The sequence below is a fragment of the Lampris incognitus genome, chromosome 6, assembly GCF_029633865.1.
Source record: "Lampris incognitus isolate fLamInc1 chromosome 6, fLamInc1.hap2, whole genome shotgun sequence".
In the NCBI taxonomy this organism is placed as follows: Eukaryota; Metazoa; Chordata; class Actinopteri; order Lampriformes; family Lampridae; genus Lampris; species Lampris incognitus.
In genome coordinates, this window is record NC_079216.1 from 12,791,379 (window position 1) to 12,814,279 (window position 22,901).

General features: G+C 43.2%; 1 protein-coding gene across 11 annotated transcripts in view; it reads right to left on the minus strand.

The window, feature by feature from the left end:
* atp2b1b (ATPase plasma membrane Ca2+ transporting 1b) overlaps positions 1–22,901 on the minus strand; it is a 50,391-nt gene that overhangs the window by 18,806 nt on the left and 8,684 nt on the right. For 2 of the 11 annotated variants that reach the window (XM_056282716.1, XM_056282709.1), the window contains exons 3-9: positions 20,729–20,986; positions 20,121–20,246; positions 18,183–18,395; positions 5,474–5,620; positions 3,540–3,754; positions 2,621–2,863; positions 1,253–1,494 (exon numbers count right to left, since the gene is read on the minus strand). In XM_056282716.1, the coding sequence (XP_056138691.1) occupies positions 1,253–1,494; positions 2,621–2,863; positions 3,540–3,754; positions 5,474–5,620; positions 18,183–18,395; positions 20,121–20,246; positions 20,729–20,986 (1,444 nt within the window). Of the gene's footprint in view, positions 1–1,252; positions 1,495–2,620; positions 2,864–3,539; positions 3,755–5,473; positions 5,621–8,491; positions 8,507–13,609; positions 13,627–15,593; positions 15,621–17,172; positions 17,177–18,168; positions 18,396–20,120; positions 20,247–20,728; positions 20,987–22,901 lie in introns of all 11 variants that reach the window. The other 9 variants (XM_056282711.1, XM_056282708.1, XM_056282712.1 and 6 more) reach the window with 9 other exon arrangements.

Sequence of the window (22,901 nt, forward strand, 5' to 3'; positions counted from 1 at the left end):
TACCTTTTTTATTTGTTCAATCTTAACTTGCGCTCAATAAAGCCCGATCCATTGCACCTTTAGGTACAATGTGTGCTGCTTGATTTATTGATGGAGACCCCTGAACCTGTGACTGGCTGTAGTTTCTACAGTCATTTTTAAAATGTAGGGGAGAAGCTTTATGGGGGACAAAAGTAACATGAGGGAACATCACCACTCCCCCCCCCCACCTTTTTTTTCTCCACAATTGTACCCATCCAATTATCCCACTCTTCCGAGCCATCCCGGTCGCTTCTCCACCCCCTCTGCCGATCCGGGGAGGGCTGCAGACTACCACATGCCTCCTCCAATACTTGTGGAGTCTCTAGCCACTTCTTTTCACCTGACAGTGAGGAGTTTCACCAGGGGGACGTAGCGCATAAGAGGATCACGCTATTCCCCCCAGCCCCCTCCCCCCCAAACAGGTGCCCCGACTGACCAGAGGAGGCGCTAGTGCAGCGACCAGGACACATACTCACATCTGGCTTCCCACCAACAAACATGGCCAATTGTGTCTGTAGGGACGCCCGACCAAGCCGGAGGTAACGTGGGGATTCGAACCGGCGATCCTCATGTTGGTAGGAAAGGGAATAACTATGCTACCCGGACACCCAGAACATCACCACTTTGACAGTTTGCACAGATGCCACGCAGCCGGCCAGAGAAACTATCCCACAGTCAGATAGATGGTCCCAGGCTCATTCCTCGAAACAGCCAATTTGTCCTGAAGAATACTGATCTGCTAACTGCTTATTTACTGTGAATTACTCTGGAATATCATCCACATAATCAATGTAGTCTTGTAGACCAAAGAGTAAGTAGGTTTTCTAACAGGTCCACGTTGCAAAGTGAAATGTACATTGTGTAACAGACAATTTTTAGATTAAGATGACAGGGTGAATTGAGATATACAGGATGAACGTTGGAGCCGTCCACTGGTACGATGCATTGTCTTCTAATACAATGCATTTTAGGTATGTCAGATTACTCTTAATTGGAGCGATTTTCAATGAGTAACTAAGCAGCTTGGTTTTCAGTGTGTTGCTCAAGGACAATTCAACAGGAAACATGGCTCTAAGTAAAAAGAATGCAACCTATCAATTTTAGATCAATTTCTCAAATGTCTGCATTAGTACATGCTGTGCATGTGATGTACCCATTTTCTCAACAAGGATTCCTGAAAGCCTCGTCTATTTTGAAAATTAAAACAGGGCATTTATTGTAGGAAACCTACTTCTTGAGCAAAATCTCAGACGCTCCCTTGCTGAACATGCGGTAGCTCCCATCAGCATTCTTCAACACGGTGCTCATGGACTTGCGAACAGAGTTGAAGGTATAAACCTTGAACAGCTTCTCCTCTGGGATCTCATTGCGGATGGTCTGGTAGTCACGGCGCAGGTCAAGCGAGAAGCCCAGCAAGGCACATTCTGTCTTGTTGCCCACCTGACGTGGCAGGCCGCCATCCTTCTCCGGAGGCTGAAAGGAACCAGGAATTATGTGGGAAAATTAGCAACAAAAAAGGGCCCAATGAGGGTTAATTTGAATGAGGCGAGTAAATTGATCTACTCCAGAAACCACTTTGGCAGGTAAGCAACCATTGTTCAGATGTGCTCTCCTATTCTAAAAATTATTTTTTTTGGGATTTATTATCCCATTTATTCATTTTGTTTTTCTTTTTAGTTTTTCTTTTTTTGTGAGTGATATATGCAAGGACCAGAAGTGGCTGTAAACTGGAGTCAAATTCCCTGTATACATAAGCACACTTGGCCAATAAAGCTGATTCTTTTTTGGGGGGGGGGGTTCCCCCCTTTTTTTCTCCCCAATTGTATCTGGCCAATCATCCTACTCTTCCAAGCCATCCCGGTCGCTGCTCCAACTCCTCTGCCGATCCAGGGAGGGTTGCAGACTACCACATGCTTCCTCCCATACATGTGGAGTTGCCAGCCGCTTCTTTTCACCTGACAGTGAGGAGTTTCTCCAGGAGGAGGTAGCATGTGGGAGGATCACGCTATTCCCCCCAGTTACCCCTTCCCCCTGAACAGGCGCCCCGACCGACCAGAGGAGGCACTAGTGCAGCGACCAGGACACATACGCACATCCGGCTTCCCACCCGCAGACACAGCCAATTATGTCTGTAGGGACACCCAACAAGCTGAAGGTAACAGGGGATTCGAACCGGAGATCCCCATGTTGGTAGGTAACGGATTAGGCCGCTACGCCACCTGGATGCCCCAATAAAGTTGATTCTGATATTTGACCAACAAAATATTAAAAGTTAGTGGTATGTTTTGCTATCCATTTGCCACTATGGCTGGTGTATACAGGCTAAAAGTTTGCCCATTATGCCCGATATTCTTCGTTGATAATTCATATTAATCAATTTTGAGTTCATCAAATATTTTTCTTGACAAGAATCTCTAAACTTTTGTGAGAAACTGCTCAAAGCCTAAAAACTTTTTTGCCATGTTGCAAAATGAAGGAGGTTAAGTGATGATTAAAGATACAGCCGAGCGGCCGTAGAGCTTTTCCAACACTGACTGTGATCTGAGCCAAATGCTCAACTTCTAACGTTTCCTCAATGGAGACTACTTTTAAGACTCACCATGATCTTGGTGGTGTAGGCGCAGTTTACTCCAATGCCCAGGATCAGCAGGTCAAGGATCTTGCCTGGGATGAGGTCAGGCTCTGGGACTTTTCTGTAGTGGCGGTCTCCAATGTAGGCCTGCACCACCGTCATGCGATTCATGGTCAGCGTGCCCGTCTTGTCCGAGCAGATTGCCGTGGCGTTGCCCATGGTCTCACAGGCATCCAGGTGGCGGACTAGGTTATTATCCTTCATCATTTTCTGAGGAAGGGGGACAGAAGAGTGTAGGTCATTTAGTTACTGATCATGGATTCAGTGTCAAGGCAAAAACTCTTTCCTGATAAGGTCATCCCTACAGCAGACACTTATTAGTGGACAGGATCTGATTTAACTATTCCCTGAATTATTAAATTAGGACATGAGCCTACCTAGAATCTTGGCTTGGATGTTTGCAGAGGGGTGGGTGACAAAATGTTCTACCATTACAGTCACTCATGAAAGCGTCCCTTGTCTCTTAGGGGTTGCGAATGAAAATAGATCTCTGCCTCTCGACTCATTCTTCCCCGCCGGCTCGTCACAACACTTTTCGTTTTAGTTGGCAGCCCCCCCTACTTAAAACATCTTCCCGCGCACCTGTACGTGTGTGACGTTAAGCATTAATGCTTTAGAATGCTATTTAGTTTTGGATTCTTAAAAATGTAAAAGTTATTTAAATGCAAGGTCTTAGTAAGGCTTAAATGAAATAGCCTCTGAGTCTTAATTAAAGCTTGGCACCGACGCTGCCAGAGTTGAGGTTCAGATCCAATGGGTGCCCTCCGTAATGAGAATTTACGCACTCGCTGTGTTCTAAAGACCTTTGGATTAAAACATCCATCAAAATGTGCTCTGTATGGCAGAGATACCACAGAACAGGGTGCTGTAAGTGTTGCGTTTGTACCTTGACAGAGTAGGCCAATGAGATGGTGACAGCAAGGGGCAGGCCCTCCGGTACAGCCACCACCAGCACTGTCACACCAATGATGAAGAACTTAACAAAGAACTGGACGTAAACCGGCATACACTCGTTGATCCAGGGCAGACCCTGGATCCAGAAGTTGTCAACCAGGAACAGAGAGATCAGGATGATGACAGTAAGACCAGACATGAACAGCCCTGGGGGACGGATAAATAAAGAGACAGAGAAAGACAGAAAGAAGACAAGTGACTATGACTGGCCACAATTACAAAAAAAAGTATAGCTAAGTAGGTTATCCACACGTACATACTTTTACTGTCAAATCCCATCAAACTAATGTCATGTATGAATGGGATGTAACCGTATCTGTGTGGAGACCAGGCCGAAGTATACAGGAGCCAGACACGTAACTTTTAGAAGCCAAATAAAAAGTAGGTATGGCTAGCATAGGGACCGGCTGTCTTCAGTGTCAGGTAAGATTATAAAAATTGATGATACTAAGCGTAAAAGACACTGAAAACATTGCTAAGTTAGTTATAGCTCACACAAACCCAGATGGCCTTTGTAGCCCATGACAGAGCCACCATGAAAAACACAAACATTATAAGCTGTGACGCTATTAGTACACAATATGTACACAAACACAATTCTTGACAAATTACATGGATGTTTTAATACCCGCTCTTATCGATAGTGTTGGAAATATTTAACAAAATGTTAATCTCTACTTGAAGGCGAATGTCTTCTTGTTACAAAGAGCCACTATTTGTACAGCAGCATACCTAAAAAGCGATGTATACATTAAGACCCTCTGCTATTATATTCCTCTCACAGCAAGGATGACAGAAAACATGCTTCTGCTGCATCCCATAATAGCCTTTATTCTTTTGCTACTCACACCACGCAGAAGCTGGCCATCTCAGCCGATATGACCATTACTTAAATTAGCGGGTAGAGACCGTGAAGCCTCACAAACTGTGGAGGACTGATCCTAGTGATCCATCACCACTGCAGACTGTTGCATTGTGAAAGTGCAGAGAATAAAGATTACCGAGAATTGTTTTGTCCATAGCCTTGTTTGTTATGGCTGTACCTCATTCAAAAGTAAGGGTAATGATAAGTATTAATACTATTTGAAAACAAATTAGCTTTTTTAGCCAAATCAAAATTCCGGACCGGAAGCCTCTCGGAAATTCTGGCATTCCCTCAGCCAGTCTTTGAGGGATTGGTTTAACATCTAATGAGGTGTATGGCTCAAAGCCACAGCGGTACATTTATTTTTGATTTTGATTTGGATATACTTTATTGATACCCGTGGGGAAATTCTGCTCTGCATTTAACCCATCCTAGCTGTGTAGCTAGGAGCAGTGGGCTGCCGCAGCACCCGGGGGCCAACTCCAGCTCTTCTTTCCATTGCCTTGCTCAGGGGCACAGACAGGAGGATTAACCCTAACACGCACCCCCAGATAACCCACCGCAGACACGGGGAGAACATGCAAACTCTACACAGAGGATGACCTGGGATGACCCCCAAGGTTGGACAACCCCGGGGTTCGAACCCGGGACCTTCTTGCTGTGAGGCGACAGCGCTAACCACTGGGCCACCATGCCGCCCATGTATGTGTAACAAATGTATGACAAAGATGTAACCAAATAATGTCATCAGTGTTTCAATATGTCTCTTTAGGAACAAGTGAGTGTTACAAAACAGGGTAGAATAAGGCAGGTCACCCCACTTGCATCAAAATTCAAACTTCATAATTCTTGTAACAAATTTATATGCATTAAAAACAAATGAAATTATCTCACCCCACGGGCAGAATTTTCCATTTGTTTGAAGACTTAATGCTTCATTCAACATCTCTTAAAAAAAAAAATAAAGGTCCACATTTTCACAGCACGCTGTTCCTGCATACCTGCTTTCCCGATCTGCACGGCTAGTTTAGTTAATTTTCCCTGGAGGACCGATTTCTCTTTCTTTGGCAAGTTTGTTTTCTTCTTCTCTCCTTCGCCGTCCTCGTTGAGAGGTTGCATTTCCACACCAGCTCCGTACTTGTCTTTACCTGCCAGGGGGGAGACACAGATTATCTCTCAGATAGCGAGGGAACAGTTAAATTCATTTCTTTGGACATGACAAAACAGATAGGGGAGATCAATATAAGACAAAGACGAAATCCAACGAGGAAGAAAACAGTTTAACGAGAAAATGCCAAACAGACAAATGGGAAACACCATAACAGATTAGAAGTGTGGTCATGGGTGGGATGGTGTGTGCATGTACCATAAATATGTCTTCAACTAGACGGAACAATATACAGCATAAGACCTGAAACCATCACCAATACATTTAGATAGAATATATTATTGTTTCATCTCATAGCCCAACTACTAAGCTGCAATACACCTACAACCACCATTTAGTCCTATTCCTTTATCATGTTATATACAGTTATTACAATCTGGCCATTATTCTGGTAGTCTGTATTCAAAATAACATGACAATACTACCCAATACCTACCCTCCTTTCCTCTAAAATTCCCACTTTTGTAGAATTTTACACTACAGTACCTGAAGTGGGGGAATCAGTTCATGAGCGATTACTTGGACAATGAAGATTTTGCTTCCTGAACACTTTCGGGTGTCTTTTATGGATTTTGGGCTGCTGATCAAGAAAATCACCTTAAATTTGTCCTAACACATACTGTTTTGTAGATATAACCTATTTTTGTGATTTCCCATCATATTTTCAGTCTACTAGTATATTGCCCACAAAGCAGGCTCTTTTGGTCAGTCCAAGCATGCTTGGGCATGCACAGTGTAGGTGTTATGCACATGTCTTAGGTATGCCTGGCCATGCTTAGCCAGGTTAGATGCTGGTAGACAGGCTATAAAAGCTGCTCACATTTACAGATGCTGTTTGGATGCATGTTGATGCACATGTTCTTCAGGCAATAGCATAGTGAGTATACTTAACAATAGGATTTACTGTCTTCAGGAAGATTTAATACAGCAGAAATGTCTCGTCAGTGTTGCAACAGCTGCGGTATATTCTGTTACATCTGTGGCGAGTGTACGCTTAAGGCTCAAAGATGCACCATAACTGCACTTATTAAGAAAGCCTATGAGCGCCACTTCGGATGTAAAATTGGCGACCAACAGAAACCCTGGGCTCCTCACATTTGTTGTGCAACACGTGTAGTCAACCTGACAGCTTGGCTCAGAGGTACTCCGAAGTTAATGCCATTTGCAGTCCCAATGATATGATGAGGACAGGAGGGTCACATGGCGGACTGTTACTTCTGTCTGACCAGTGTAACTGGCTTCTCTACTAAAAATAAATTTATTGAATACCCCAATCTGCCTTCAGCCATGAGACCAGTGCCACATGAGGACAGTTTGCCAGCCCTGAAGCCAACAGAGGCATGGAGCGTAGATGAGGCAGATGAAGATGCCACAACGCATGAACCAGATGTGGAAAACGACACTGATCCAGATGTTGAACCCTTTACGTCTGGTTATCCTTATCTGATAACACAGCCAGAGTTAAATGACCTGGTCAGGGACTTCGATTTGTCAAAAGCTAAAGCAGAACTACGTGGTTCAAGATTGCAAGGATGGGTTTTGTTGTCACCAGGTACAAAACATTTCCAGCTTTCGGAGCCGTCAAGAACATTTGACAAACGTCTTTACGCAGGTTGACAACCTCTGTTTCTGCACTGACATTGATGGGTTGTTAATAGCTTGGGGTTGTGTGCATGACCTAAAACAATGGCGTCTTTTTATAGATTCGTCACAGTTAAGTCTGAAGGCTGTCCTGTTACACAATGGCAAAGTCCACCCTTCAGTACCCACTGGCTATGCAGTACACATGAGAGAAACCTACAACAACAGGGAACTGTTGTTGAAACACATACAGTACATCCATTACGACTGGAACATCTGTGGTGATCTACAAGTATTGGCACTGCTACTAGGAATGCAGCTTATGGGCGTAGCGTAGCGGTCTATTTCGTTGCCTGCCAACACAGGGATCGCCTGCTCGAATCCCTGTGTTATCGCCAGCTTGGTCGGCCAACCCTACAGACACAATTGGCTGTGTCTGCAGGTGGGAAGCCAGATGTGGGTATGTGTCCTGGTCGCCGCATTAGCGCCCCCTGTGGTTGGTCGGGGCGCCTGTTCAAGGGGGAGGGGTAACTGGGGGGAATAAGTGTGATCTTCCCGCGCTACATCCCCCTGGTGAAACTCCTCACTGTCAGGTGAAAAGAAGAAGCTGGCGACTCCACATGGAGTCATGCGGAGGAGGCATGTGATAGTCTGCAGCCCTCCCCGGATCAGCAGAGGGGGTGGAGCAGCGACCGGGAAACCTTGGAATATAGGGTAATTGGCCAAGTACAAATTCGGAGAAAAGGGGGGGTGGGGGTGGAATGCAGCTTGGATATACAGAGCACTGTTGTTTCCTTTGTGAATGGCATAGCCATGCTAAAGAGTCCCATTACATTAAAAATAACTGGCCGCTCCGTAAGCATTTCATTCCAGCGTAGAAAAGTGGGGTGCATAAACCACTTGTCATCCCAGCAAATATATTTCTGCCACCACTTCATATTAAACTCAGATTGATGAAAAATTTTGTGAAAGCAATGAACAAAGGTGATGGATTTCACTATTTGATACAGACGTTTCCAAGAATAACTGATGCCAAGATTAAGGAAGGCATTTTTGTTGGTCCGCAAATCAGACAGGTCATCAGTGATGGAGTTAGAAGACCTGCTAGTGGGGCCAGAGAAAATAGCATGGAAGGCCTTTAAGGATGTTGTTGAGAATTTCCTTGGCAACTACAGAGCACCAAACTACATGGAGCTGCTTGACAACATGCTTCAAGCATACAAAACCATGAAGTGCTACACGTCATTGAAAATTCATTCCCTGCATTCACACTTGGACTTCTTCCCTGCCAATCTTGGTGCAGTCAGTGGCGAACATGGTGAAAGGTTTCACCAGGACATTGCGACCATGGAAAAGAGGTATCAGGGCAACTGGAATCCATCAATGATGGCCGACTACTGTTGGACACTGACACGAGAGACACCAGATGCTGAGCACAAACGAAAATCAGCTGCAAAACATTTTAAGCTCAGTTGAACTAACCCAATGTGTCAGCGTCATTATGCGATTAAACATGTTAAATTCAATAAAAGTTATTTCAATGTTTCTCCAAATTCCTACGTGATACAGCAAGTTTGTAATTATTTTTGTGTTCAGCTTGTCATTGTCAAAGTCAAAGTGTCTTTATTGTCCCTTACAGGGAAATTAGCTTGCAGCCAGTATAATAAAACTCTCACTCAAAAATAAAACGTACAATCACCAAGGCAGGATTGGCAACAGGACATAGTAGGCAGTCTATCATAATCTCTCTTTTTTTTTTTTCAGGAAGCAAAACATTTGACAAAATTTGTTGTCCAGTGAAATGGGACAAGACCACAAAGCTGATGTCAGTAACACCTTGGGTGGAATCAGCTTCAAGAGACAAACCAGCAGCACACCCAGTGTGACAGACAGACGCAAAAGTGCAATTTCCTTCACAGGAATCAAGATTATGATGATAAATAATAAAGTATTACAGTACGAGTGGATCCCAGCAGCGAATGTCATCATCAGCAAAGGTTGCTCCTGCTGAGGTCAGCCATGGTTGGCTCCTGTTTTATGAGGTGTATCCTCAGATCAAGCATCTCCAGATGACTACAACAGCTGGCCATGCTCATCACTCTGGCAGATTTCTGCAGCTTGCCATTGAGTTTGTGGTGCTATAGGTAGATCTAGAGCATGGCTTTTTTGTGAAAGGGATTCGGGTGAAGTCTAGCTTCTATACTGAATACACTTATGTAGCGATCTGTTGTGTTTGATTCTCAAGTTCAGGAGCAGGTTCCCCTGAGTATTTTCGTTTAATCAGAGAAAACCAAAATAGATTTATTTTGATGTTCTTTTATATCAGACCTAATTAGGTTGTCCAAAAGCAAAATGACGGCAGAGCTCTGTTTATTTGACTCATTGCTTTGCTGTGGCACCACTCATGGTCCTTCCTTCCCCTTAGGACTGCTGTGGCTCTGAGTTTGTGTTTTGCTCCTTTTGAATTATTTGCATTGCAACCTCTGTGAGTTGCGTCCACCACCAAAATAAAAATGAAATAAAATACTGCATCATTCCACTGGTTTATGTTATTTTACTCTTTGCATTGTACATTGGGGACTTTTAACAAACATGGAATTAAAATTTTCCGTTTACAAACGTTTGTGTATGGCAAATGAAAGCTCCTTTTTTTCAGCATTTAACAGAAATTACTGCCACAGCCCTGACAGGCCATCTCTTTGCCAACAGCCCCTTGATTTACAAACTACCCGCAGGAACATGGGGGCTTTTCTACTTGCGTGTAGCTTTTCTGTGAGGTCCAGGGAGAATGTGCTGGCAAATTATAAGATGCAAAACACTTTGGTGAAACAAAATTTGGTGAAATAATTGAACTTAATCCAAATTGAATTCATCTTTCTTGAATCCTCATGCTTAGTCAGCCTTGTTAATTAATCATACCACCTTTTCCAAGAAAATGTCTAAACTAAGGGCAATTACACATTTCAAGTGCATGCATTGTCTTACTTGTGTTCTTACTTGAAGTTACTTGAACATGGTGCAGTTGTTAAATCATAGCACATCTATTTGTCTGTTTTCTGTGCAAATATATCCAAAAACAAAAAACTGGCCAAACCTCGAATGAACCCTGCCCTTGAAACTGACGGACTGATGGCATGCAGACTGTCTTTCAGAGCATGGCACAGTATTTGGAAAGCGGGGATCATGTTGACGTTGCATGGAAACTGATAGGGGGTGCTATACCAGGCTAGTCCACATCCAGCAGTGGCCTTGGCTGGTGTTTGGCTTCTGGTCCATAATCCAAGTCTGGGGATTATTGCTCTTTCTTGTTTGACATTCTCTACAAGCCAATCCAAACCGCCTTCATCCCAAAACGCATCCAGGGACTCGTCACACTCACAAAACCCACTGCAAAAATCACACAGGACTATTTGCTCAATGAAGCTGGATGAAGGCTATGAACACTCTCTGTCACAGCACGCCTGCAAGTGTGCCTGCGTGTATACATGTGTGTTGGTGTCTGTAGGTGCACTGATCCGAGTACTGTAAATGAGGTTGTTAACCGCAAGAAAGGCAGGCAAGGGAAAAAAGCAGCTGCCAAGCTTAAGGCCCATAATCTCCTTGGTCCTAATCACCATGAACGGAGTCAGGAGCACCTGCTGCTCAGGCCACAGGGACACACTCATGACCATATGGCCCCACAGGAGACGTACAGGAGCATACCTACCTGCCTTACAACCTACGCTATAAAAATATTTTTTTCTAATAAACCATCGATCAGCATTCAAAAATGTTGAATATCTAATTTTTTGGAAAACAAAATCCTATCAGTGTCGTCCATGAATATATTATCAGGTAATTCAAATCATCGAACGCTTCTAATTTGAGATGATTCATTATTTTGATATTAACATTAATATAGCCATGCTGAAGTCCTGAAGATTTATTTGCAAACAGTCTTTATTGCTGGCATGTTTAAGACAATGGCTAATCCATGAAAATTAAAATCATTAATAATTTGCAATTGTTTATTTCAATGGTTCCTGCTAAGAGGGACTATCTCAGGAAAAATTATATGGTGCACAGCGTTTTACGTTTTTGCCTGTTTTGGAAAGATTCTGTCTACTACATAATTGTAGACTTGAGTTAATCGACAGTATATACACGTAAAAAACACAACATCTACTTTGGCAAGGACAACTCGTGCCTTACAATTGCTCCAAAGTATGCACTGGTATCCAGCAGGTAAAAAAACGGTAAAGTAAACACTCAGAGAGGGTCAGAGGCCAAAAAAAAGAAAAAAAAGGCAACACTTCACTAAATACAAACACCACTGAATAATGAATACCTGAAGAAACATTAAGTCTGAGTAGAACAAAAAAGCATTGTTTAAAGTAGACCTAATCTGGCTCATCACTACCAATTTAAAGCAGCAGTAGACAACTTTTTTGCTTTAACTTATCATTATGAAGTAAATGCTGATCGTACAGTGTAATGGCAAGCGGGTGAAAAGTTTCAAGTTGTACATATCAAGTTACGTCCACAATTATGAGGATGAGCAGACGGACGTAATTGGGGACGTAACTTGATATGTACAACTTGAAAACGTTTCACACGTTTGCTGGTAGGTGCAGGTGAAAGTTTGTCGACACTTCTGTGCATGCCCTGGACATTTATCCATTGTAAATCTTGCATACATCACGAAAAATATGCCACTCTCAACAGCACACGCCAACAAACAGGAAACTGGTATGACCGCTGCTGTAGAAACCGGAAGTCGGTGCACTACAGTTATACGCAGAGTCCGGGTATAATTCTCGCGGGAAAATTAAGGCTCGATTCACAAAGGAAGTGCGTCAACCATTGCGCAACCAAAACAGGAAGAGGTTATCGCTTTTGTTTTCCCTGGTAGCTATCCCCATTATGAGAAAGTACAAAAGACAAAAAAAACAAACAAACAAACAAACAAGAACTAAAACAGCAATGACTTAACAAAAGCACAGCATCATCTCTGCAACATTCGTGATATTAATGATTCAAAAGTCCGTCAGCACGTCATCAGTGCTTGAAAGAGTCACCAAGTGACCCATTCTACAGCTCAAACCTGGAAACCGGGGACACGTCCCTGTGGCACAACCAAAGCAAAAACAAGAGCTAGGTTAAAGCTAGAGCAAATGCTCATTTGGGTCTCTTGGATAAACGCGACCTATCAAATATGTGGAATGTACATTTTGGTAACACTTTAGTATGGGGAACGTAGTCACCATTAATTAGGTGCTTATTAGCATGCAAATTAGCAACATATTAGCTCTTAATTGGTCATTATTATGTACTCATTAATGCCTTATTCTGCATGGCCTTATTATACAACCAGTAAGCCATTAACTAGGAGTTTTCCCTCTATAACCTCAGAATTATTGCTTATTAGTAGTACCATCTCAATATGCTTTGCTTAGTATGGACTTTATAAGGTGGTAGTACCACAAGAAGAGTTATTCTCCCTTACTAACACTTAATGAATATGGTCTGTTCTTACATAACAAAACACAAAACTACAAGTGGGGGGTGTTCAATTACTGTAAATTAAGTTTTTGTTACTTAGCATATGTTCCCCATACTAAAGTGACATCTTGATCATTACTAATTCACTAGTAATTAAGTTTTTTTATGTTTCCCATACTAAAGTGTTACCTACATTTTTAATAATAAAGTGAGTAAACACTCCATTCCAAATCTGCTACACACACATCTTACAAACAAAACAACGACATCATACTGTAGTGACCGGGGGAGGCGGTCGCTTCTGCGCTGGGGGAGCGCAATGGCTGATGGGACTGTTCATGTTAGATATAAAATTGTGTTTTAATGAAGTGGTGTTCATGTTGTGGTTATTCTTGTGTTGTTGTTTAGGGGGGTTCGACTCAGACTAAGTAGGAGACCGTTTACTGACTAACTGACTGTAGGACCGTGACTGGGGACGTCGCCACTTGGGACGTGGGGTGTGGGGGGGGTCATTACACGCTTGTCAGTTCTGGTTCGTCCTGGCTGGTGTGAATAAAAGAGCCTTCCCGAGGTCGTGCGGTGTATGGGGCATGGGAGTTGCGATTAAAAAAGAGATCTCTGCCTCTCGACTCATTCTTCCACGCCGGCTCGCCACAATACTTTTCGTTTTAGTCGGCAGCCCCCCTACTTAAAATACCTTCCCGCGCGCCTGTACGTGTGTGCTTTTAAGCATTAATGCTTTTGAATGCTATTTATGTTTGGATTCTTAAAAATGTAAAAGCTATTTAAATTCAAGGTCTTAGTAAGGCTTAAAAGAAACAGCCTCTGAGTCTTAATTAAAGCTTGGCACCAGAGTCGAGGTTCAGATCCAATGGGTGCCCTCCATAATAAGAATTTATGCACTCACTGTGTTCTAAAGACCCCCTGGTAGCTATCCCCAGTAGACGGTGGAACAACCAAAGTGACAGTGGAAACTACCCGGCAAGAGAGAAAGAACCTCACTGATGGAGAGTGCAAAGAAGGTGAAAAGGGAGGGTAACAAAAACAGAGGTAAAACAAGAGTGAACCGCGGACAGGCATTCACTGGATGGAATGAGCTCCGGTGTTGTGTCAAACTCTGTCCCTGTCGAGATCTGTTCCCCCCTAGCCAGATGAAAGTGTTCGCATGGAAACAGGTTAGCAATCGGTTACGGTTAGGTTAAGAGGTAAGCATTAGGTTAATATTAAGGTAAGGTTAAGGTTAAGGTTAGGTTGGTAACCTGCGGCTCTTTTGCCCCTCTCCAGTGGCTCTAACACACAAAAAAAAGAAAAATCGATGAAATGAATAACGGTTATTTTTTGACATTTTAATTCTCCTTCATCATTGTAAAGTGAGTCTTACATTCTCCAGTAGTAAAAATGTGTACCCTATACACTGAATAAAAAAAAAAAAAGCTTTAACATTTGGTCAACTAAAATGTCCGTCATAGCTTATGTCTACGGCCGGCGCCTTTCCCTCTAAATTTTGCTGACCCTCCATAGCCGTGGCTAGTTTTGAGTCTCCCTACCTCAACCATGAACTACATAATCCAAATATGGCTCCTGCCTCACAGATATCAAGAGGATCTGCAGTGACGTTCAGAAATAGAAATCATTAAACGGCTGAGAACCCTATCCTTTAATAATAGGCTATTATTTTGCAACAGCATTAGTAAGTTCTGATTTTGTCAATGAATTGAATGGCCCTTAGCTGTTGTGTTTTATGCTCAGGCCCGGGGGTTGATTGCTGTATGTGGCTGAGGAAAAAAAGAACAGGATTACCTCGCACTGAACTCGACTTTAGTTCAGTTTTGTGTTTTCTTGGTAATAACATCCCCCAATACAAATAACAAAAAAAAGGTAAACAGTTTTCTTTATTGTGGCACTATAATTTCATAAATGCAACAAAACATGGTATTTTTGTAATGGGAATGTAAAGTTAAAGTACCAGATAATCATAAATAGCCCACTGCAGAGTAGCAAAACTTAATGAATGCTCTTTTAGACCTATTAGTAATGTTAATGGGCTGACTTAGACTTAATAGGCTGTTACCTTCATTATAAGGCTTAAATATGTTTTCGGCTCCAGAAAGTTTGCTTTTCTTTTTCTTTTTGGCCAAAAAGGCCTGTTTTGAAAGGGTGCCGACCCCTGGGTTAGGTTGAGGTTAGGTTAAGGTTAATCAAGCATCCCCAGTGTTGCACTGAACTCTGGCTAGGGGGAAACAAATCTCGATGGCGAAACAGAGTTTCATACAACACCCGGGACTTGAGAGGGTTCCAAACCGACATTCAGTTGTCATTCTTTCTACTGGATCAGTAAGTAACACAACCGGCCTACTTATTAACACTACCGGATGTTTCACTCTGCCTTTATCATAGCGCTGAGATCGGGGTTTCTAGTTCAAATTGGGATTCTTACGGTTGTTTCTCGCTTTGGACAGTCTGCTACTAGTAAAAAGTGATCCGGTTGTCCTTACGACAGCGGTACAAACAATAAAAAATTCTAGGGGGTACATTGAAAAGTTGCCTACAGCCGCTTTAAACACCCATTCAAACAGCCAACATCATTTCATCGCCCACTTTGGTTGATGCATCTTACAAATAATCCACCAGCTTCACTATTTCCCTCGACAGGTACATTCGCAGAGCAGAATAAGACCACCAAATACTGGTCAGCTACTGGTTACGATGGCTGGTAGAGGAGACAAAGCTACCAACCACGGTTTATAAGCAACTGGCTGGTGGTTTGTATTAATCCTCCACACTGCCACCACTGTGCTTGACACAATGCACTGATTAACCACACAATGGCCATTTATATAGGGTACACTGTGATCATACATGATAATATGGAGAAACAATTATATGCTTACCCTTCTTTCCTCTATCGTCCTTTTTGTCTGCAGAAGTAAGAAGACAGAATGGATTCAGTACATGTCGTGCCGTGTGTTAGTAACACAGAGATTCAATATGATGCACAGGAAACCCTTAGGTGTGATACAAGAGTTATCTGACAACTCAGTTCAGCACACAAGGGACCTGTCATGACAGAAATAGAGGTGTAAATTCCCCATGCTGTATTGCTTTATCCCTTCCATACAATGTCAGAGAGGCTTTAAAATGGCAGTATTGCCTTCAAATCATCAAGGTGGAACACTCAGTCATTATTGAGGTCACGGCACAAATCATTTGGTAGCTAGTGTTCCTAATATAAATAGGGTGTGAGTCATGCTGTTTCACAAAATTCAGAAATAAAGCAATAAAACTGTTTCATTCTGTTGGATACCAGAGACAAATCTTCAATCTTCTGGTACCCAACAGAATGAAACTTCCAGCTCTGGACCAGATTTAAAAAAAATAAAAAAATTGTAACTTAAAAAAAATTACTGCAGTGAAAAGATGACTGCATTTCTATTGAGCTTTTCTATCCAAAGGACACGAAGCAGTTTACAGGTAAATGCCCGCATCATATTACATCAGTGGGTGGCCCGGTGAATACCGAACCCCCAACCTTCACAATAACAGTGCCATGCTCACGGCATATGCTGCCGTATCACTAAGTGCTCTACCAGTTGACCTATACAGGATCCCAATACACACTTAATGGGATATAAACGTGTGTGCAGAATGCCGAAGAACAGGATCAGCTGCCGCTCAACTGATCTGTTTTATGAAATCTTTGGAGATATTCTCAGGATGAGCATGATGTGCTAACCGACTTTGCAGTACATGTGCATGAGAAGGATACATTTCACTTTGCTCTCTCTAGTGAAATTAGAGAATGGCTATACAAAAGTCTTCGTGTTAATTATGTAAAATTAAAGCAAACTGTAAACGGGTGCAGGATTTCAGCTTGGCTCTAAGGAAGAGAATAATACCGTTAAGTGGCTAACTAAAACCTCTTGTGTTTTCTTCCAGATCAACTAAATCATGGAAAAATATATCACCCCCATAAGCATACACATCAAAAAGTATATTCAAAAAAGTTTCGAAATACATTGCAAGATTAAAATATGTCTTGAAATGGAGATTTTTTTTGTTTTTGCAGCATGGGCAAGGATTGTAAATGATAATCGCCTGAAACAGACTGGGGCAGGGATATCCAGGTCCTGTATTGCTCTGTACTGACCCATATCACTTTCATGGAAGTCCCAGGGTAATAGGCAACCACCGAGCAGCAATAGTACAAGTACATGTTCCGCAAGCAAACAAGTATATAAGTATACATTTGGCAATGATTGGAGAGGTGTCATCCATCGTGGATAAAAGAAAATATCAGGTCACTGTTCTCCCAAGTCACACTTCTCTCATCGCTATCTCATTATTTTTCTCACTCTCTTTGTCCCCCTGTCTCTGTTAGGTTGACACCATGCTGTAATGAGTCTTCCTAGTTTGTTGCAGTTCTCATGCATATTCATGTACAGTGGATGGTCAACACAAGCTGTGCACGACTCTTCTGTCAAGCCAGTCAACAGAACAAGATGTCATTAATTAATATGTACTGGGAAAACAGGTAGCATAAATATTCATCGATGAGTTCATCAGTCGTGTCTATGCCAGGTGGGGACTGGCAAAACTATGAAAAGTACTCCCACCTTCCCTCAGGTTCCTCAGAATCAGAACTGTGTTTATTGGCCATGTAGGTTTGCGCATACATGGAATTTGACTCCGGTTTCATGGCTCTCTCGGTGTACTTAACAACAATCTTCAGATATATACATAAGGATTGACTTATACAGGCAAAATAAGAGGCGATAAAGTGCAATGGCGCAGAAATCAACTCCCTAGTTCCTCGTCTATAATGAGCTGAGAAGACAACCGCCATTCAACTCCGAGGTGCAGCCCGGCTGTTTCCAGCTACTCTAGCCACATCCTCAGTTCCTCAAATGGTCAAACCGGTAAATATAGTTCCGTCCATGACCTTGAAATGTCCTGGTCATGGCGAAAATTGTAGTCATTGTGAATTATTCATGTAAAATTCTGCATACATTGGCCAAAATCAAATGACCTGTTGCTGACAACCGACTTTGTGTGAGGGGAAACGAAGTTAACCTCAAGTGATTGGGAACTGTAGTGATGCAATGATCTCATGCATAGAATGATATTATATCCCGACAGCATTATATTACCCTAATCTCCTTTCCAGTAACGGCTTACATTTATTGCTCATATACATTCACAATTTAAGTTGACAGTTGTGCAATGGCTGAATAAATTCAAATTCTTTGATACCAGCGATGTTCGATGATCTAGGAACTTGGACCTAATATCTTTCTTTTATTCCAAGGTTGGATTTTATTGTAAGTCAATCAAGATTAGATCAACCACTCAATATTCAGCGTGAAAATGGCAGTGTGAATGTAATTAACTGATCTCAAAACACGAGACATCGCCATGCAGGTGCGGCCCCCCTCTTCAAGGCACACAGAAGGGACACTGGCCGCCCACAGGGTTCCACCTACTTTTCTTGTCCTTCTTTTCTTTCCTTTTCCTCTCCTTTTCCTTCTTCTTTTCCTCCTTCTCCTTCTTCTTCCTATCTTTCTCAGTCTTGTCATCTTCGTCCTCATCGTCGCCTTCCTCGCTGGCACCGAGGAGGGTGAAAATGATTCCCGTTTGAGAGTTGACACCTACGGCTGTGACCAGTATCTTCCCAGAACCCTCCATGACATGGGTGCCTAGAGAGAGAGAGAGAGAGAGAGAGAGAGAGAGAGAGAGAGAGAGAGAGAGAGAGAGAGAGAGAGAGAGAGAGAGAGAGAGAGAGAGAGAGAGAGCGAGAGAGAGGCAACCATTGAGAGAGGATGTATTGTTCCTGTATGGTTGCTTAAGTGTTTAAACAAAGAGGTTCATGTAAAAGCAAACCTGCCTTAATCTGAATAACAAAGACATGAACAGATTTAACGGTCATCGTAGAGAAGTTGCGTTCGAATATCGGCCCGCATTGTAGAAAACATACATATTCTCACATACTGAATCTTAAGTAACTTTACCTTTGTTTGAGGAACAGTGGTCACCAAAGTTTGAGGGGACTTAATTGTATATTTAGAAAAAACTGGTTGACATGAGTACCAGGACAGTAGCTCACAGGTCACTGTTACCCCCCTTTACACCAACCTGAACCTGGTTCTAGCTGTGGGCTGGTGCCAGTTTGCAGTTGGTTCAACCGGTTTGCGTTTTTCCATGGGCTAAAGCTGGTTCCAGAGCCACATCATTACGTCACTGTATACGTCTCCGTAGATGAACCAAGATCAACTGTGTAGATTTTTCTTTTTTTTTTATATTTTCGTGTACAATTTCATCGTTAAGTTCACGTCTGAGAGTTTTTGAGGCGAGAAATCAACGGTGCAGATTTCAAATATCGGCAGTTTGACAAAAATTGATGGTGAATCAATCCAAAGGAGTTGAATCAAGTGCAACTGGACTTGGTATATATCCGTGAAGACGTTTCGCCTCTCATCCAAGAGGCTTCCTCAGTTCGTGCCTTTCTGACTAGACCAAGCTAGTCTGACTGGCTGGTGATGAGACTATGTCAGACTAGCTTGGTCTAGTCAGAAATGCACGAACTGAGGAAGCCTCTTGGATGAGAGGCGAAACGTCTTCACGGATATATACCAAGTCCAGTTGCACTTAATTCAACTCCTTTGGATAACCATGACCTGGATGAATGAGAACATTCACAGACATGGTGAATCAAAATGTTGCTCCAATGTTTTCGGAGTGGAGAAGCTCCACAAACTGGCGAGCAGCCGTCCAGTCACGCCCACAGACCTGCTGTGAGCTGGCTGGAGCTCTCTCAAGAGACCAGTCTCGTAGACAAGAGGCTTTTATTTCCCTGTTGATGGATGATTTGTTTAAATATCATAACACAAATGTCCATTATAAAATTAACCGAACGCTTGGTTATCTGCCTTGTGCTCCTGTGGGGTGATTGGTCTGAAATTTCCAGGGTTTCCTTGATTAATCAATATTTCTAGAGGCGAACTCTTCGGTCCGTCGATGTATTTTTAGGCATAGGATTCCAGGTAGTTATACTAAAATTAGGTTTTTAAATGCGGAAAAATTAATGTTGGGGTTTCAAATTCGCTCCGTCAAAGTTGATCAAATAAAGTATGTGCTAATAAAGCCATTTGATTCCTATCAACTTTGATATGAACTGATTGTTGGTCACCCCCATTCCCTGACGTAGGCAGTTCTTTCTTCTAGCCCAGCAAGGAGTTGGCGCCGCTCTGGAACCAGTTTTCCTGACTGAGAGCCAGCTCTCTGGCTGTCGAAACGTGAAGAACTGATTCGAGATTAGGCACCGGCTCAGAACCAGCCCTCCAACTGCCTCGGTGGAAAAGGGGTACGAGAGTAGGTACAATTTCCCCTGAAATGTGGGCGCTAATCAGGGGAGAGTGAAGCACCTGAAAGCATCATCGGGTCTTTGTCCAAGGTCTTCTTGACATGGTCTGATTCACCAGTAAGAGAGCTTTCATCAATCTTCAAATCATTCCCTTGAATCAGCACTCCATCAGCAGGGAGAAGGTCACCTGAAACCCACCACACACACACACAGACACACACACACACAACGTAATTTTTCCACAAGGTAGTGCGTGTTCACTATTGTTTGGATCAAGTAGATGATGACTAGAAAAGTGAGACCATCTCTGAAAAGTTCTATTTCTAGCTTAGACACAGACACAGGAAAAGCAGCACTTCAACCAGCTAAATGGGTTTCTCCACAACAACTCGCATATTCCTTCTGCTCTTATCAACCTGTTTGTTCAGTTCTGTTACGGCAGATCGATACTGAAATAGCACGGCGAACTTAAGGTGAGCCGGTTGTAAGAAATGTCACTCATTATATACACATGCAATATAAATGTCTTATCGATCTCCCTTTAGATTGGACAGACTAGTAATTGACGATGCCTGCAAGCACACAGGAAGTTCGTTTACATGCAAGGCCAGCCGTCACTCCGCAGCTGGGTTTAGTTTTTATTTATTTATTTATTTATTTATTTTTTACCATATTTGACTTGAGCGATGTCGCCGACCACAATGTCGGACACGGGGATCTGGATGACCTGTCCACCGCGCACCACTGTGAACCTCTGCTCCTGCTCGATGCGGTTCTGGAGGCCCCGGAACTGCTTTTCTTTGCTCCAGTCGTTGAAGGCCGTCACGAGCACCACACAGATGACCGACAGCAGGATGGCGGCACCCTCGATCCAGCCGGCCTCTGCCTCGCCGTCATCCTCCCCCCCTCCAGCTGCCTTTCCACAATCTGAAAGGGAGAGGTAAGCTTGGATTTTCTTCTTTTCTTTTTTTTTGTTTTGTTGTTGTTCTATACAAGAGAAAACATCAACCCTGCAAACATATGCACACACACCTCCTGGGGTTTGTTGTTTGTAACAGTGATGTATGCTGAAACTCATTTTATTTTATTTTATTTATTCATTTGGAAGGGAGCCCCCCCACCCTCCTTATTCTCCCCAATTGTATCCGGCCAATCATCCTACTCTTCCGAGCCATCCCGGTCACTGCTCCACCCCCTCTGCTGATCCGGGGAGGGCTGCAGACTACTACACGCCTCCTCCGATACATGTGGAGTCACCAGCCGCTTCTTTTCACCTGACAGTGAGGAGTTTTGCCAGGGACGTGTAGCATGTGGGAGGATCACGCTATTCCCCCCAAAAAACAGGCGCCCCAACCGACCAGAGGAGGCGCCAGTGCAGTCACCAGGACACATACCCACATCCGACTTCCAACCCGGAGACACGGCCTATTGGGTCTTCCGGGACGCCTGACCAAGCCGGAGCTAACAGAGGGATTCGAACCACTGATCCCCATGTTAGTAGGCAACGGGATAGACCGCCATGCCAGCTGGATGCCCAAAACTCATTTTAAAGCAGGACATAACGAGAATGACAGATATAATGGAAAGACAGAGAGAGAGAGAGAGAGGTTATGAGCTGGGGTTGAACCGACGACATTATGATTGTAAAACCCTAATCTCCCTTTAACCTGCTAACCTGCCATGATATCCCAGTCCTGTTTATAGTTCGTTGTGCGCCTCTCCAAATGCACATTGACTCGCTGAGCTGGCGCTTCTACCCAAACAGTGACCTATAAAACGTGTAACACTTGGAGCACATGACTGGCCGGGGTGGAGGAAGCACAGAATCATGCAGCATATTAAGAGTGTCCATTTATGTTCGTTAGAGCCAAACAATACATTTAAATAGTATATTACATGAACATCGTCATCAGTTCCATAACCTATGGAGGTTGTAGGAGCACAGCCTCAACAGGTTGGGTCATCATTGTGTTTCAGTAGGGGGGGTACCTGGTGGTCCCTATCTCCTCTCCAGGTATGGATGGCCATTGGTTCACAGAGGAACTCCTCCGCCCTTTGACAGGTTTTGTTTTTAGTCCCGTAGTACCCTCCTCACAACAACCCAAGGGTTGAAGAGGGGGTGCCGGTTTAGTCGCCGACGACCCCGACGGTTGCAGGTTAACGTGGTACCCAGGACATAACATGAACATACAGGCCCCATCTTTCACATACCACAATCCGAGGTGTCCTGGCTGAGTGAAATCATGGATAACCTCGGGCATATTTTAATTGAGTCTACCAAGCCTCTTTGTGGGTCATTGTAATCTGCGGAGAAAATCTTCTTAGTTTCTTGGCCTTTTGTGAAGTCTTAAAGGATTGTAACTTGATAACATGCTGATTCAAACAAGCATGTGAGTATTCTTTGGACCCAATACACAGAGTGGAATATTCACAACTGAGGAATATCCTATTAATGTATATACACTTTGGTTTGCGTGGCTGAGACTATACAAGTCACACAGTATGTTGCACGTAAAATGTTTCAGTTCCCTGTGTGTGTGTGTGTCTGTGTGTGTGTGTGTGTGTGTTGTCAAACAGATGTTTAGAAGCCCATATTTATCACTAATGAATGTCTGCTTAGGAAATTCCGGAATTTCATTCCTTACACACCAATCTCAGTAGTAGTAGGAGAAGATGAAGATGAAGAAGAAGATGAAGAAAGCCACTTTATTTTTGTCATTGTACAGGTAACAACGAAATGTGTTCTCTCTATTTAACCCGTCCTATTGTATAGGAGCAGTGGGCAGCTGCAGCACCCGGGGACCAACTCCAGTTCTTCTTTCCATTGCCTTGCTCAGGGGCA